General features: G+C 37.7%; 1 protein-coding gene and 1 long non-coding RNA gene across 2 annotated transcripts; both read right to left on the bottom strand.

The window, feature by feature from the left end:
• Window positions 1-4,269: 4,269 nt before the first annotated feature.
• On the bottom strand, window positions 4,270-6,508 carry LOC135227016 (digestive cysteine proteinase 2-like). The gene is made up of 6 exons (XM_064266780.1): window positions 6,351-6,508; window positions 5,827-5,979; window positions 5,470-5,649; window positions 5,137-5,322; window positions 4,827-4,992; window positions 4,270-4,612 (listed from the first exon to the last, which is right to left on the bottom strand). The coding sequence occupies exons 1-6, from the start codon at window positions 6,417-6,419 to the stop codon at window positions 4,407-4,409; spliced, it is 960 nt and encodes a 319-aa protein (XP_064122850.1). The 5' UTR covers window positions 6,420-6,508; the 3' UTR covers window positions 4,270-4,406.
• Window positions 6,509-14,320: 7,812 nt separating this feature from the next.
• LOC135226786 (uncharacterized) lies at window positions 14,321-15,140 on the bottom strand. Its single transcript, XR_010317279.1, has 3 exons — window positions 15,108-15,140; window positions 14,566-14,719; window positions 14,321-14,364 (listed from the first exon to the last, which is right to left on the bottom strand). It is a non-coding gene; the product is annotated as an uncharacterized LOC135226786 (long non-coding RNA).
• Between the last annotated feature and the right edge of the window lie 1,843 nt (window positions 15,141-16,983).

Raw genomic sequence — 16,983 nt, 5'->3', positions numbered from 1 at the left:
TGCAAATGGAGACACATATTTGGAGATTATGGGGCAATATTTGTGAGTGAGTGAGTTAGTTGCCTTGAGTGCACATTTTTTTGGAGATGGGATTTCATTTTTTGATATTCCTTTTTGGAGATATATATTTTTGGAGCCTTGTTTTGTTCCACATGGAGTTATTGGGGAAATAGAGGTAAATATTTTGTATTTGCCGAAATAGAGGTTTTTATTCTCTATTCTTGGAGTGGTGTTTTTTTTACTGACATGTGGCTATTGGAGAAATAAGAGAATAATATGGGGTTGGTTATTAACCAAATGGAGGAAATATTTTTATATCCGGAGTGGTGTTATTATTAATATGGTGAAATATATGGAGTTGGAAATAATTTTGGGCGGGTGACCCTTTTTTTTGTGGTTATGGAGTTTTTTTCGAGTCAAGAGAAGATTTCTGTGGTTCTCTTCTTTGGTTTCGTGACTATTTAGAGGCGAGTGTCATTACTGCATTACGAGTCCTATGGAGATGTGTGTGCATTTTTTGTGTTCACAAGTGTATTATTTTTGGAGAAATATAATTTGAGGTAAAGTCATGTTGAGAGAATAAGTCTTCGAGACAAATTTTTGAACACATTAGTCATATCCTGGAGTTAATTCTGTGAAATGTGTCAGTTAGACTTTTTTTTTTCTAGAGAATCATGAGTTTCCAAACTTATGTGTCTGACTAGACAATTCTTTATGCTGCTGTTAGAGCATACGTCTGCAGGCGATTTTTCTGCTGACAAGCGATGTGATGAGCCGTGTGCTGACTTTTTTCCTCTGATGGTGATAGATCAGAATTTTTCGCAATATCTGGAAATGTTGACAATAGCATTTCACGAAAGCGCATGTGTGAGAGTTTGCTTTCTGGCAAATTCCATAACTTTACATGGAGCATTTCTTGGGGAAAATGCGGGAGTTATGCATATTATACATGTATTATGTATTTTGTGATTGGGGAAATCTTCTTGTGATTATCCTTTTTTTTTATTATTTTCTTCCTTTTCCATGAGAGATATAATTTGGGGATTGAGCTTCAGTAGCATTTCTTTTTTGGACTGGAGATTTGATTTTACCGGGAGATGTAATTTTTTGGGGGTTGCTGCTTACGTAAATGGGAGTTTGACATTAAGTCTCATTGTAATTAATTATTGAGCAGTAAAGGGGTTTTTGCTGTTAAAAGTTGGAGATTTTTACTGATTTTGTGGGTTGTTCAAATATTAGAATTTGAGAGAACATTTTTTGGGTCTGGGTGTGTTACGTGATTCTTTTTCTTTCTTGAGCTCGTTACGATTTTTTTTTTTTTTTTGTGAGCACATTCGAGTTTGAAATGTGAGTGCAGAATTCCGTGGAGTTGCTGAGATTTCTGAGTTGTGTGTGTGCTGATGTGTGAGTTTGGAGAATTGAGTTGGAGAACTTGATGTTTTTTTTTTCTTTGAGAGTTGTGATGATGACTTATGATTTAGTAGTCATATTAAAGGGAGTTAGTTGGGAGACGTTCAGTTAGTATTTCTGACTTTTTGAGATCATTGTTTGATAGAAGTAGTATGTCTGGGTTAATTTTCTTAGATTGACCAGTGACTTGACTGACATACTAACACCAAAAAAGTCGTTTCCCGACACCAGCAAGACGTCCACCAGCCGTGAGGTTGCTGCCATGTTGTCCAGGGTGATTACAAGTATTTCCATGATGGTGATCGCGAGAATTCTACAGCGTGTCTTTTGGGGATCTGCAGAAGCCGTGAGAAGTCTTCTACAATGAGGGAGGCATTCCGTCTTCCTACAGCCTGCTACAGTCTACTGTCTGTTCAGCTACTTGCAGACAAGCGAAGAGGGATATTCAAGAATCCTAATGCAGAAAATATGAGAGAAAATGCGTCTTGTGTTATTGGGAGATTAAAGCGTGATAAGACTTTATTTTATAATGCCAGAGACGTGCAGTTATTTCTTATATTTTATTTTAAGCCGGCCAGTGTTTTGTGTTATAAGCAATTTTGCTAGGCGGGGGCTAGCATATAAGGTGGCCGAGCTATCTGTAAGGCCTAGGGTTTTTGATTAATAATATATTGTCCATGTGTTCCCTGTGACCTATGGAATGTGGAGAACAGTGCAGAGGTGACGACCTGAGAGTAGCTGACAATGAGTTTCTGGGGGTGGCGTGAGATAAAAATGATTAGTTCGACAAGTCAATGCACGACAGTTTTATGAACTCTTCTCAAAGTGCCTTTGTGAAACTGGATGCAGCTAGAACCGTGAGGCGCTATCGAACTGTGTGTTCGTATGTGCGTGTGCGCTCTTTCTGTTAAAAGTGTCATACCCAAGCCTATGGGGGGATTTTGACAAGAGGGCTTCAAGTCACAGGCAAGATGCCGTGGCATTCGCCGGGAGTTTTTTATTAATAGTGTTTAGTGTCCGGTTGTTTGGGTAAGTGTTGAAGTGCTTTAGCCAAAGGGATGGCTTGTTTGATGTCTTGTAAGATGTTCCATTTTATTAACTTTGTCTTTAAACTTGTGTGTGTACTTACCGGGATGTGTTCTGTATCTTTGAAACAGACGGATCTGGAATGCCGGGGGAACAAAGAATTCCCAGAGGGGTGTAGACTTTTTTTGGTGACTAGACATTGTACTGTTTTTGAGTTAGTCTGTAAGACTGGATTGCTTGATTGATTGATTTATTTATTCTTGTTAATAAACGTTAATGTTATGATGCAACTCTCTCATTTTCATTACCTGTTAGAATGGAGAGAAAGAGGTGAGAGAGAGAGAGGGATTGCCGAGAGAGAGAGAGAGAGAAAGGTTATGAGTAATGGGGTGTGTGGGTCTGCCTTCCGTTTCGTGTCCACGCTTACCTTATGAATAATGGGGGGAGAATCCCCCCCAGTTACATATATATATATATATATATATATATATATATATATAGAGAGAGAGAGAGAGAGAGAGAGAGAGAGAGAGAGACGAGAGTATGGCGCACAATTTTGTACCCTACACATGTGTCTGTATTATCAGCAGTTACCTTTTGACTCGCAGACTTTCTCAGGAGTTTTCTTCAAGGAAAGGCGAAGACTAAGCGAAGCGTTGCAATAATGAACAAGATGGTCTTTTGATATATAAAGAGAGCATAAGAGTTGTAGATACGTACTTTCGTTCCATTCGGTCTTTTATACTTATTTTTTTTTTCGCGAAGACTCCTTCAATGGCAGAATATTGATGCGTGAGGATGTGTATTTATGTCCACGTTCTGTAGGTCTTCTGTCTACTTGGAGAGTCTCACAGCAGCCCTGATGGGAGAGAGGTCTATCGGTATTCAAGACCTCGGGCGGAATTGTTGAAAAAAAAAAAAAAGAAATGTTCAGAAGCAAGCAAAAAGATGTAGTAGGGTTGCTATCATTTTGTACTTTATCTATTCTTCTTACCTGTTCGATGTATAACCAAGAAGTCGGTGCAGTTCATTTGTATGTATTATAATCTTTTAAGCGAGCGCATGTGTGTGTATGAGAGAGAGAGAGAGAGAGAGAGAGAGAGAGAGAGAGAGAGAGAGAGAGAGAGAGAGAGAGAGAGAAATGTAAAATAATGGGTTTACTGCCACGCAGCTGACTGCAGTGAGTTCGTCTTTCGTGTTGCTACTGAACGGATAAACAAGAAGGTGAAAGGTAATGTACTCTTGTTACTGGTTTTTCTTATGTTTGGTTTCTTCGAAAAACTATCCCTCTGATTTTGGTGAAAAATGTTTTTTCTGAAATGTGATAAGAAAGGGATATTCTTATCAGTCCTAATTCACCAAAAATATATCATTATTAATGGGATGAAGATTGAAGTGTGTGCTAATCTTCTAAAGTGAATATTCATGTGTCCTTTTTGTGCTATTAACAATATTCCATCTAGGCTCAGTTTTCTCCACAAGGAACAAACCGCTTCTCTAAGAGGCATCTGTCCCAAGTGGAAATGAAATTCTTCAGAGTTTTGAAGAAGAATTAGTGTCCATATGATTGTGACTTAGAGCCAGGCGTTTCCTCCAGGGTCATTCAGATTTTCGTTTTCTTTGTTTTATTCACTCAAAAATTCTTCTAAAGTCAGTAAAGCACAATAGGGCTCCAATATTTATACATCTGACGGGTAGATAATTGGTGCTGAAATAAAGTTCAGAAAAGTTGCTTCCCGTTTAAATAATGAAAGAAATCCTAAGACTTGACTCAGTAAGATAGTAGGATTCCATTTTCAATGAATGGAGTGAAATGTAAATGAATGAATAATGTAATCGATTCCACTTTATTTTTCATAAACAAGATATAAAGCCAGACATGATTATCAAGCTAAGGTCTTATGAGTTAAGGCGTCGATGTATACTCATAACTCTTCATGGAATAAAGCAACCAGACTTTCTTCGAATCCTTAGACGGTTGGGTAGCAAGACTGGGTGGCAACACCGCAGTGGTTGTTCTTGTTCCTGGTGAGCTTCATGTATCCAGACTCACCCCAGCTGCTGCCCCACGAGTTCTTGATGATCCAGTAGTCGGAGCCGCCTTCGGTTCCGTAGCCAACAGCCAACACGGCGTGGTTGATGCCCTGAGGGTTGCAGTTTGGTTCGTAGTAGACACCTGCGGAGGGACAAAACACAGAATTGAAAAGCTATGAAATGCGCATCTCTTATTTCCTATAGTCTGTTATTTTAGCAGCAAGATAACATGAGGCAAGTATAATATTTTTGAATAATTACGCAGCTACTAATTCTTACTTATTATGGTCGTGTGGGAATTAGAATTGCACTAAGTAAAGTGATTTAGGGAAGGAAGAAAGGCGAAAGAGACTCACCTGAGCTGTACAACTGGAAGGACAAGTGTCCAGCATCGACGCAGACACTGACTGGACCTTCGTCGTGGACAGCAGAGGCCTGAGTCACCTCATCGCCATAGGGGATGTTCGTGTATCCCCTCACAGTGGCAGCCACCTGAGATGAATCGAAGCGGCATATGTTGTCCTGGAAGATTCGTTCATTAACAATAAAAGGGATAATTAGAGACTTTTAGCTTCTACATGACCTTAAAATATTAGTTTTGGCACTGAACTCAGTATTAAAGACACATTATACCAGGAAAGACGACAACATTCAAGTAAGACTCACAATAGCCTCGTAAGGATAGGAAGACTCAGTCTGGCTTCCTCCGCAGGACTTGAGGTAATCGTAGGCCCATTGCACAACTCCTCCGTTGCAACCGCTGTTTTCCTTTGAGCAATCAACCAGCTGCTGTTCGGAGAGGCTTGGCAGACTTCCGGTTTTGATGAAATGTGCGCCTTCTAGAGCTCCAGTCTGTTGGGAGATTCGTGTTTCATAAGAAACCCGATGCGTTCCACTGTTCGGGAGTAAATTGCTTTGGCTTTTCTCTTGTCAGGGAGGCATTGCTTAATGAAGGGAAAATATATGAATAAAAGCAAAGGGCTCTTAAGCGACACTCACAGTAGAGAAGGACCAGCAGGATCCACACTGTCCCTGGTCCTTGACAGGAGTGACAGCTCCCTTGTTTCTCCAGTCAACATCGGCAGCTCTGGGGGCCTCAGGGAAGTGAGCGAATTCCATTCCCTCGGTGCTCTCCAGTTTCTGCAGACCAGTCATCTGGGCTACAAATTCCTCTGTGGTCTGTTAAGGCGAAGTGGATTTGGGAATATTAATAAACGAATGGTGGGAGGGAATTTTGTTCATTTGAAAATAGAAATTGTTTTCAGCCTGTTCAAGGTGAATTATCTATAATGAATATACAAAAAGCAGAGAGATATGTATAGGTCTCTCTCTCTCTCTCCTCTCTCTCTCTCTTACCAAGTCACCAAATCTGTTCATGGCGACGTTGAAGGTGACTAGGCCCTTTCGGAAGCGTTCATTGTGTTCTGCTACGAATTTAAGGTTGCTCTCGAAAATGGTCTTCCTGTAGAGCTCCTCCTTGGCGTTGGAGTAGGCCTTGCCATGGGTCAGCTGGAACAGATTTAGATGTGAAATTTCTTTTCCTCTTTTGTGGATGATAAATCATTTAAAAAATCGTGATAGTGTAGGAGATAGATACATTGTATGGTAAGTTATTTTTATATTATCAAAAAGCTATATTTCATTCACTTCATTTCCTTCTTGTTACATGAAAATAAGGTTTATGGCCCTAGTGACAAAATCATGATATTTACTTTTACGGGATGCCAGATGCTCTAAGACTTTCTATAACATTTTTCAGTCATTTTCTTTACTAGCCACTACCTATCAATAATTCTGGTTAAAATCTTGCTTTAAAAGCCTCTGTATCTACAGATATATCAATCATAATAAGTAAAGCATTGGATGAGTAAGACACTGACCTTAAAGCTTTCCCATGACTGACTGGCGGCAGCGATGGCCAAACCACAGAGGAAGAGCAGGAATTTCATCTGCGGAAAGTCTCGGATTAGAGAATCGTAGTTGTGGAGAAAATGTTTATTGAACGGGAGATTTCAAGAGAATCATTGAATGGCCTCTAACACAGTTTTCCCAAGAAACTCGACCTATCTACAAATAATCTTTTCCGTCATCTTTTGGCAATATTGATCAAGTCATATCAGCCTTGAGGATTTTAACAGAACAGAAATTATGCAAAGATCATGAGACATTCGATTTCATAAGCCCAGTAACTCGACATATCTATTTTTTTTCGCGAAGGTTACTTTATAAAAATTTAAGGACAACTTCGAATGTAGGAACTAGTTTCGAAAAGAACCCATTATAATAACAAAACTTCCGTTCTAGGTTCTATTCTAGGTGTCCCCAGATAGGCACTCTGAGCCTCATACCCGGAAAGCAATGATTACTTCTCAAGACTTACCTTGCTAAGAGTAAAGCATCATGGTTGGCTGGCCGCTATTTATACCTACAGGATGAGTGACGTCAGAGAAAACCTGCAGTCTTTTTGACAGGCACATCTGGGTGATTTCGCATGCAAAGGGTAAAGAGTGTCAGGTATTTCCAAAGATAGCAGTTTCGGTGGTGGGAATTTCATATGATTGTATGAATATTTATTTGTTGAAATGATATGTGTATCGGTATTTCAGAACACACACAGACACAGACACGCATATGCACACAGACACACACACACACACACATATATATTTAATACAATAATTATATATATATAATATATATATTATATATAATATATTATATTATTAAAAATTATATATATATATTATAACATATAGTTTTATATTATATATATATATATATATATATTATATATATAATTATATATATAGATATAGTTTATATATATATATATATAGCTATATATATATATATATACAGCAGTCATAACACACATCAGAGGCCAAGGTAGTTTTATTCAAACGAAACGTTTCGCACATGTTCTATGTGCATTTTCAATCTGTATATATAACATAAAACTAATTAAAATTTACAAAAACCAGTTAAAAAATATTGAGACAAAAAAGAGGTTATTATTAAAAACTTTTAAAAATTAACATTATATAAAAAGGCTACAGTGAAAAAGACCCAGCGCTCACCAAACCATTCAGAGGAGAAGGAGAAGAACAAATGACCAAGATTTGACACCAACCTACGACTTCAGTTATGCGAGATAAAGAGGAGAGGCGGAAACGTTAGAGTTTAAAGAAGGAACAAGCCGTTTGATGTATAATGACTCAAGGGTAGTTAAGTAATCACTATGGCTCGTACCACCAATAATGGAGAAATGCTTTTTGTTGACTTCAATTTTACATATAGAGGCATGGTTCGTTATATTAGAAAATTCGGGTTTACTCAGTTTCTGGCCCGTCCTATAACTGTATCCCATATGGCTACAATATCTCAACTGCAGTAACCTGCGACAAGATCCAACATAAATACCGGGGCATCCCGGGCACTTGAATTTATAAATAATGTTGGACCTCATGAAGGTCTGCAGTTTGTCCTTGTAGCTAAAGAATACGCCAATCTTGAGAGGAATGATTAGAATTAATTGAATATTAAGGCATCCAAATTCATTTTCAATTATTTGCTTAAGTTTGGTTGCAAAGTTGTTGTCCGAAATAAACGGGATTGTGGCAAAAATATTTTTCTCTGGGACATTATAAGAGGGTGTCGGAATGGAGAAGTGTTGTGACAACAGCCTGTTAATGACTTTAAAAACCAAGTTTTTTGGATAAGAATTCTGTGAAAAAAAATTGATTAAACACAAAATCTCACTATGAAAAAGAGACCAACTCGAAGAATATCGAAGAGCCCTATAAACTAAAGTATATATGGAGTTTAGTTTAAAATTCTTAAAGCATGAGCTATAGAAGTTATTAGCAAGTCCAGTATATGTCTTTTTCCGATACACAGATGTTGTAAAATCACCATTATCTCTGCTTACATTAATATCCAGAAAGGGTAGACAATTGTCGTTTTCTTTTTCCATGGTAAACTTTATATTTCGATGTTGATTATTGATATGTTCCAAAAATATCTCACTTTGACAAGGCTCCTTGAATAATATAAAAGTGTTATCAACATATATATATATATATATATATATATATATATATATATATATATATATATATATACACACACACACGCACACACACACACACACACACACATATATATATATATATATATACATATATAATATATATATATATATATATATATATATATATATATATATATATATAAATGTATATGAATATATGTATATATATATTTATATATATATATATATATATATATATATATATGATTCATACATGCACACACACACACACACACACACACACACACACACACACATATATATATATATATATATATATATATATATATATATATATATTTATTTATGAAATACACCACAAAAAAGAAATGCAACAGAGGCTATGAATCCTGATAGGTTCTGTGTTACTGAAGCAATCTTGAAGGGTTGGTACCCGTAACAAGTTATCGCTAGAGATTGCAAAGATGAAAGCGCATCACACACAAACATCTAAACGGCAAAAACTGTTGGCAGTAGAAAAGGGAGGCCCATTTTCCTTACAGCGAATGAAAGAATTTATTAAAAATTTGCTTTTGTAAAAGACGACTGACCTACAAACATACCAGACTCCTTCGTAGATTTTACGTATTTCTTTTGAAGCAAATGATCCAGTAAATGCACTCCTATGCCGATATTCATATTTGCATCAGCTCTTGATATGTTTGTTTATCTAAATTCTATTGTATCTTTTTCAAATGTAGCTCATTTTCGTTACCTGTCCAGCTAAGAAGAGGACTTTTATCTGCAAGAAGAACAAATATTGCATCGTTATCCACTGGTATTACAAAAGTATGCTTTATAATTGCTTTTTCATTGTACTTCTTTTCCTCAATGCAGCATTCCCATTAAAGCTATGCAGTAAAAAGGACATTTATTTGGTGTCATTACTGAACTTCAGAACACAAAAGTTTTCAATTATTTGTTCCTTTGTGCTTATTGCCATAAAAACCATTTTTTTGCCGTTTTTAATGAGCCATCTAATATATCAGCAAGACACTCTTATTCCTTGCCTTTATTCTTGGATGTTAGCTTTATCCATTTCATATCGTCAATGCGATTATTCAGGGCTCCAGACGCATCATATCAAGTGAAAAAGCTCTCTCCCGGTTGCCCAGATCCTTCCTTTGTCGCCGATATATTTTGAGGTTCTGCCTCTAATGAAGGGTGGAGAATAAAACGTCTGCCATCTAATTATGTAGCGTAGACCAGGTATGCTTTAAGGTGTACTACTATCACATGGCGTCATGTATTTTCTTGTAGAGTAAAAGGTAAGGTCATTACATTTTTTCTATTTGTTAATTGGTAATTTTCTTTATCTTTTTTAATTAGTGGGGTCTTTTCTTTCAGTATTTCCCTTAACTTCCTCTTACTTCTTCTTAAAGAACACTATATTCTTTGGTGGCTTGAATTTCCAGTCAATGACCCTCGTGGCATTTTCCATATGAATATGCTTCATCTTCTGAATAATAATAATAATAATGATAATAGTAATAATAATAATAATAATAATAATAATAATAATAATAATAATAATAATAATAATAATAATAATAATAATAATAATAATAATAATAATAATGGAGTTTGGAATAGAAAAATGCGCCTTAGTCAACCAACAAAAAGGCAAAGTGACGAGAAACTGAAGGGATAAAAGCTACCAGATGGGAGCAACATCAAACACATAGATGAGACAGGATACAAATACCTGGGAATAATGGAAGGAGGGGATATAAAACACCAAGAGATGAAGGACACGATCAGGAAAGAATATATGCAGAGACTCAAGGCGATACTCAAGTCAAAACTCAAAGCCGGAAATATGATAAATGCCATAAATACATGGGCAGTTCCAGTAATCAGATACAGCGCAGGAGTAGTGGAATGGACGAAGGCAGAACTCCGCACCATAGATCAGAAAACCAGGAAACATATGACAATACACAAAGCACTACACCCAAGAGCAAATACGGACAGACTATACATAACACGAAAGGAAGGAGGGAGAGGACTACTAAGTATAGAGGACTGCGTCAACATCGAGAACAGAGCACTAGGGCAATATCTGAAAACCAGTGAAGACGAGTGGCTAAAGAGTGCATGGGAAGAAGGACTAATAAAAGTAGACGAAGACCCAGAAATATACAGAGACAGGAGAATGACAGACAGAACAGAGGACTGGCGCAACAAACCAATGCACGCACAATACATGAGACAGACTAAAGAACTAGACAGCGATGACACATGGCAATGGCTACAGAGGGGAGAGCTAAAGAAGGAAACTGAAGGAATGATAACAGCGGCACAAGATCAGGCCCTAAGAACCAGATATGTTCAAAGAACGATAGACGGAAATAACATCTCTCCCATATGTAGGAAGTGCAATACGAAAAATGAAACCATAAATCACGTAGCAAGCGAATGCCCGGCACTTGCACAGAACCAGTACAAAAAGAGGCATGATTCAGTGGCAAAAGCCTTCCACTGGAGCCTGTGCAAGAAACATCAGCTACCTTGCAGTAATAAGTGGAACGAGCACCAACCTGAGGGAGTGATAGAAAACGATCAGGCAAAGATCCTCTGGGACTATGGTATCAGAACGGATAGGGTGATACGTGCAAATAAATACCACCCAGTCGAATTGGAGGACTGTAATAGAGCAAAAAAAAAAAAAAAAAAAAAAAAAAATTTATATCAGTTCAAGTACGATTAGTTTCTATTAATACGAGAAAGTCCTGGTGATGAAGAAACAGGGTAAAGGTTTGGGGTTACTTTGACGAAGATAATTTTTTCTTAAGTTTACAAGTACTTGCGAGATGTTCTTAGGGCAAATGGAATAGAATTCACTGACAGAATATCAGTGAAACACTTTGTCCTCGAAGCAGTTATCGGTTTATCATGTTGGAGACGACGTGAATCTATGTGTACTTTTGGGTGAAGTTTCTCATTGGAACGTTGTGTAAGGGTACAGGCTCGAGGGTACATTCCACCATAAGATTTTCTACATGATGTAACGTGTGGTGTCTCAGTCATGGAGAATATTACTCTTTATGAAAGCCTTGACAGCGTCCATTTATAATCAAGTAATGACACTGCTACAGTAAAGACGGAAAATAGTAGACAAATAAAATGATATGGCATTTTTTATTCAAATTACACACACACAGATATATAAGTAGTGACCTTGAAAGCAGTCCAGTTTCGTATCATTGTCAGTTAATCAGAGGACCGTTGGTATTTTCTTTGTAAACTTCATGAAGGTCTGAATGAATTCCCACGACAGGCACTCTTTATCAGTGCCAGAGAAGTCACCAAGGTGAAAATCCAGTTTCAACTCTGCAATAATCATGATGCAAAGTACGCAGAGTATTCAAGACTTCGGGAGGAGTCTCTCGATAAGTGAGAGGCGAATGAGCATCAAAATTGGGCATCAAAAAAAAGGAAAGCAAAAAAAAAAAGAATTGTTCAGAAGCAAGCAAAGGATGGAGTAGGATTGCTGTTATTTTGTACTTTATCTATTCTTCTTGCCCGTTCGATGTATAACCAAGAAGTCGGTGCAGTTCATTTGTATGTATTACAATCTTATAAGCGAGCGCATGTGTGTGTGTATGAGAGAGAGAGAGAGAGAGAGAGAGAGAGAGAGAGAGAGAGAGAGAGAGAGAGAGGGGGGGGGGGGGAGAGAGAGTAAAGTAATGGGTTTTACATGCCACGCAGCTGACTGGCAGTGAGTTTAGTCTTCATGTTGCTGACTGAACGGATAAAGAAGAAGGCTGAAAGTTAATGAACGCTTGTTACACTGTTTTTATGTTTAGTTTTTTTTGAAAAATTAAAATTCCCTCCCTTTGATTTTGGTGGAAAATAATTTTTTGGAATTTGTGATAAGGGAAGGGGAACGGGATTCTTTATCAGTCCTAATACACCAAAAACCAAAAAATGTAGATTATTATCAATGGGACCGAAGAGTTTTTGGAAGTGTGTTTTGCCTGATCTTCTAAAGTGAATATTCGTGATGTGCTTGTCCTTTTTTTGCTATTAACAATATTCCATCTAGGCTCACTTTTCTCCGTAAGGAACAAACCGCTTCTCTATGAGGCATCTGTCCCAAGTGGAAATGAAATTCTTCAGTGATTTGAAGAAGAATTAGTGCCCATATGATTGTGACTCAGTAGAGTCAGGCAGTTCCTCCAGGGTCATTCAGATTTTCGTTTTCTTTGTTTTATTCACTCAAAAATTCTTCTAAATTCATTAAAGCACAATAGGGCTCCAATATTTATATATCTGAGGGGTAGATAATTGGTGCTGAAATAAATTTCAAGAAAGTTGCTTCCCGTTTAAATAATGAAGGAAATCTGAAGACTTGACTCAGTAAGATAGTAGGATTCCATTTCCTGTGAATGGTGTGAAATGTAAATGAATGAATAATGTAATCTATTCAACTTTATTTTCTATAAACAAGCTATAAAGCCGACATGATTTATCAAGCTATGGTCTTATGAGTTACGGTGTCGATGTATACTCATAACTCTTCATGAATAAAGCAACCAGACTTTCTTAGGAATCCTTAGACGGTTGGGTAGCAAGACTGGGTGGCAACACCGCAGTGGTTGTTCGTGTCCTGGTGAGCTTCATGTATCCAGACTCACCCCAGCTGCTGCCCCACGAGTTCTTGATGATCCAGTAGTCGGAGCCGCCTTCGGTTCCGTAGCCAACAGCCAACACGGCGTGGTTGATGCCCTGAGGGTTGCAGTTTGGTTCGTAGTAGACACCTGCGGAGGGACAAAACACAGAATTGAAAAACTATGAAATGCGTTTCTCTTATTTTCTATAGTCTGTTATTTTAGCAGCAAAATCACATGGGGCATGTATTGTATTTTTCATAATTACGCAGTTACTAATTCTTACATACTATGGTCGTGTGGAAATTAGAAGTGCACTAAGCAAAGTGATATAGGGGAAGGAAGAAGGCGAAAGAAAGACTCACCAGCTTGTACAACTGGAGGACAAGTGTCCAGCATCGACGCAGACACTGACTGACCTTCGTCGTGGACAGCAGAGGCCTGAGTCACCTCATCGCCATAGGGGATGTTCGTGTATCCCCTCACAGTGGGCAGCCACCTGAGATGAATCGAAGCGGCATATATGTCCTGGAAGATTCGGTTTCATTAACAATAAAAGGGATAATTAGAGACTTTTAGCTTTCTACATGACCTTAAATATTAGTTTTTGGCACTGAACTCAGTATTAAAACACATTGTACCAGGAAAGACACAACATTCAAGTAAGACTCACATAGCCCTCGTAAGGATAGAAGACTCAGTCTGGCTTCCTCCGCAGGACTTGAGGTAATCGTAGGCCCATTGCACAACTCCTCCGTTGCAACCGCTGTTTTCCTTTGAGCAATCAACCAGCTGCTGTTCGGGAGGCTTGGCAGACTTCCGGTTTTGATGAAATGGTGCGCCTTCTAGAGCTCAGTCTGTTGGGAGATTCGTGTTTCATAAGAACCCGATGCGTTCCACTGTTCGGGGGGTTAAATTGCTTTGGCTTTTGTTTTGTCAGGGAGGCAATTGCTTAATGAAGGAAAAATATATGAATAAAAGCAAAGGGCTCTTAAGCGACACTCACAGTAGAGAAGGACCAGCAGGATCCACACTGTCCCTGGTCCTTGACAGGAGTGACAGCTCCCTTGTTTCTCAGTCAACATCGGCAGCTCTTTGGGGCCTCAGGGAAGTGAGCGAAGCCCATTCAATCTCGGTGCTCTCCAGTTTTCTGCAGACCAGTCCCATCTGGGCTACAAACTCCTCTGTGGTCTGTGAAGGTGAAGTGGATTTGGGAATATTAATAAACGAATGGTGGGAGGGAAATTTTGTTCATTTGAAAATAGAAATTGTTTTCAGCCTGTTCAAGGCGAATTATGTATAAAATATACAAAAAAGCAGAGAGATATGTAGGTCCTCTCTCTCTCTCTCTCTCTCTCTCCTCTCTCTCTCTCTCTCTCTCTCTCTCTTAACCAAGTCACCAAATCTGTTCATGGCGACGTTTGAAGGTGACTAGGCCCTTTCGGAAGCGTTCATTGTGTTCTGCAACGAATTTAAGGTTGCTCTCGAAAATGGTCTTCCTGTAGAGCTCCTCCTTGGCGTTGGAGTAGGCCTTGCCATGGGTCAGCTGGAACAGATTTAGATGTGAATTTCTTTTCCTCTTTTGTGTATGATAAATCATTTAAAAAATCGTGATAGTGTAGGAGATAAGATCATTGTATGGTAAATTATTTCTATATATCAAAAAAGCTATATTTCATTCACTTCATTTCATTCTTGTTACATGAAAATAAGGTTTATGGCCCTAGTGACAAAATCATGATATTTACTTTTACGGGATGCCAGATACTCTAAAAGACTTTCTATAACATTTTTCAGTCATTTTTCTTTAACTAGCCACTACCTAATGCAATAAAATTTCCTGGTTAAAAATCTTGCTTTAAAAGCCTCTGTAATCCTATAAATAATACTCAAATCATAAATAAGTAAATATTGGAATGGGTAAGACACCTGACCTTAAAGCTTTCCATGACTGAACTGGCGGCAGCGGATGGCCAAACCACAGAGGAAGAAAGCAGGAATTTCATCTGCGCGAAAGTCTCGGATTAGAAGAATCGTAGGAGTTGTTGGAGGGAAAAATGTTTCTTTTTGGAACGGGAGGGATTTTCAAGAGAAATTCATTTGAAATGGCCTCTAACACAGTTTTCCCCAAGATACTCGATTCACATCTACAAATAAATCAATCCTTTCCGTCATCTTTTGGCAAGATTGATCAAGTCATATCAGCCTTGATGATTTTAAGCAGAACAGAAATTATGCAAAGATCATGAAAACATTGCGATTTCATAAGCCCAGTAAACTCGAACATAATCTAATTTTTTTTTCGCGAAGGTTACCTTAATAAAAATTGTTTAAGGACAACTTCCGAATGTCAGGAACTATTTTTCGAAAAGAACTCATTGTAAATAAACAAAACCCCCGTTCCCGTTTAGGTTCCTTAGGTGTTCCCCAGATAGGCACTCTGAGCCTTATACCCGGAAAGTGCAATGATTACTTCTCAAGAAACTTACCGTTTGCTAAAGAGTAAAGCATCAATGGTTGGCTGGCGTATTTATTTAACCTACAAAAATGAGTGACGATCAGAGAAAATCTGGAAGTCTTTTTTGACAGGCACATCTGGGTGATTTCGCCATGCCAAAGGGTAAAGAGTGTCACGGATATTTTCCAAAGAATAGCAGTTTCGGTGGTGGGAATTTCATATGAAATTGTATGAATATTCTTAGCGTTGAATTGGATAATGTGTAATCGGAGGTATTTCAGTCAACACCAACCACCAACACAGAACACCGCATATGCACATACAACACATATTTATTTATATAATTATAATAATCCATTATATATTATTTTATATATAATATTTTATGTATATATATATAGATATTATATATATAATATATATGATAACATCCACAAAGAAGAAAATTTATCGCTAGAGGATTGTGAAGATGAAAGCAGCCATCACAGACAAACAAAAATCTAAACGGCAAAAACTGTTGACAGTTAAGAAGGGCCCAGTTCCTTTACAGCGCAATGAATAAAGGTATTTATCAAAAAATGTACTTTTCCCAAAAAGACGACTGACCATAGATACAATTCAAAAGTATAAAAAAAAAACGAAATGAGGTTAGTTTTCATTCTGGCCCAAACAACCAAACCAGACTCCTTCGCAGATTTTACGTATTTCTTTTGAAGCAAAATGATCCAGTAAATGCCATCTTTATGCCGAATATTCATAAATTTGAATCAGCTATTGAATGTTTAGTTGACACCTAAAATTCTATAGTATTTCTTTTCAAATTTAAGGTACCATTCGTTATCTGTTCCAAGCTAAGAAGGGAGGGACTTTTATCTGGCAAAGAAGAACAAAAAATATGCCATCGTATCCCAACTGGTATTGCAAAAGTATGCTTGTTTATATTGCTTTTTCATTGTACTTCTTTTCCTCAACTGCAGCATTCCCATTAAAAGCTATGCAGTAAAAAGGACAGTTTATTTGGTGTCATTTACTGAACTTCAGAACACAAAAAAGTTTTCTTTTTGTTAATTTGTTCCTTTGTGCTTATTGCCATAAAAACCATCTAATATATCAGCAAGACACTCTATTCCTTGGGCCCCTTTATTTCAGGATGTTAAGCTTCATCCATTTCAAATGGGTACAAATACGATTATTTTAACAGGGCTCCCAGACGCATCATTACGAAGTGGGAAAAAAAGTTCTCTCCGGTTGACAGCCCAGGATCCCTCCTTTAGTTGCCGATAATATTTTGAGGTTCTGCCTCTAATGCAAGGGTGGAGAATAAAAGTCTGCCATATAATTAGGTAGCGGTA

This window comes from Macrobrachium nipponense, chromosome 15 (assembly GCF_015104395.2).
Source record: "Macrobrachium nipponense isolate FS-2020 chromosome 15, ASM1510439v2, whole genome shotgun sequence".
Lineage (NCBI taxonomy): Eukaryota > Metazoa > Arthropoda > Malacostraca > Decapoda > Palaemonidae > Macrobrachium > Macrobrachium nipponense.
Note: the sequence above shows the minus strand (reverse complement) of the source record. Positions and strands in the feature narration are given on the sequence as shown.

What these genes read in the sequence shown, in the direction of transcription:
- LOC135227016 (XM_064266780.1), bottom strand. Translation starts at nt 6,419, where the DNA reads ATGAAATTCCTGCTCTTCCTCTGTGGTTTGGCCATCGCTGCCGCCAGT. An exon ending in AGTCATGGGAAAGCTTTAAG is followed by an intron (nt 5,980 to 6,350) that starts GTCAGTGTCTTA and finishes AATCTGTTCCAG; the next exon opens with CTGACCCATGGCAAGGCCTA. An exon ending in CCTATCCTTACGAGGCTATT is followed by an intron (nt 4,993 to 5,136) that starts GTGAGTCTTACT and finishes CGAATCTTCCAG; the next exon opens with GACAACATATGCCGCTTCGA.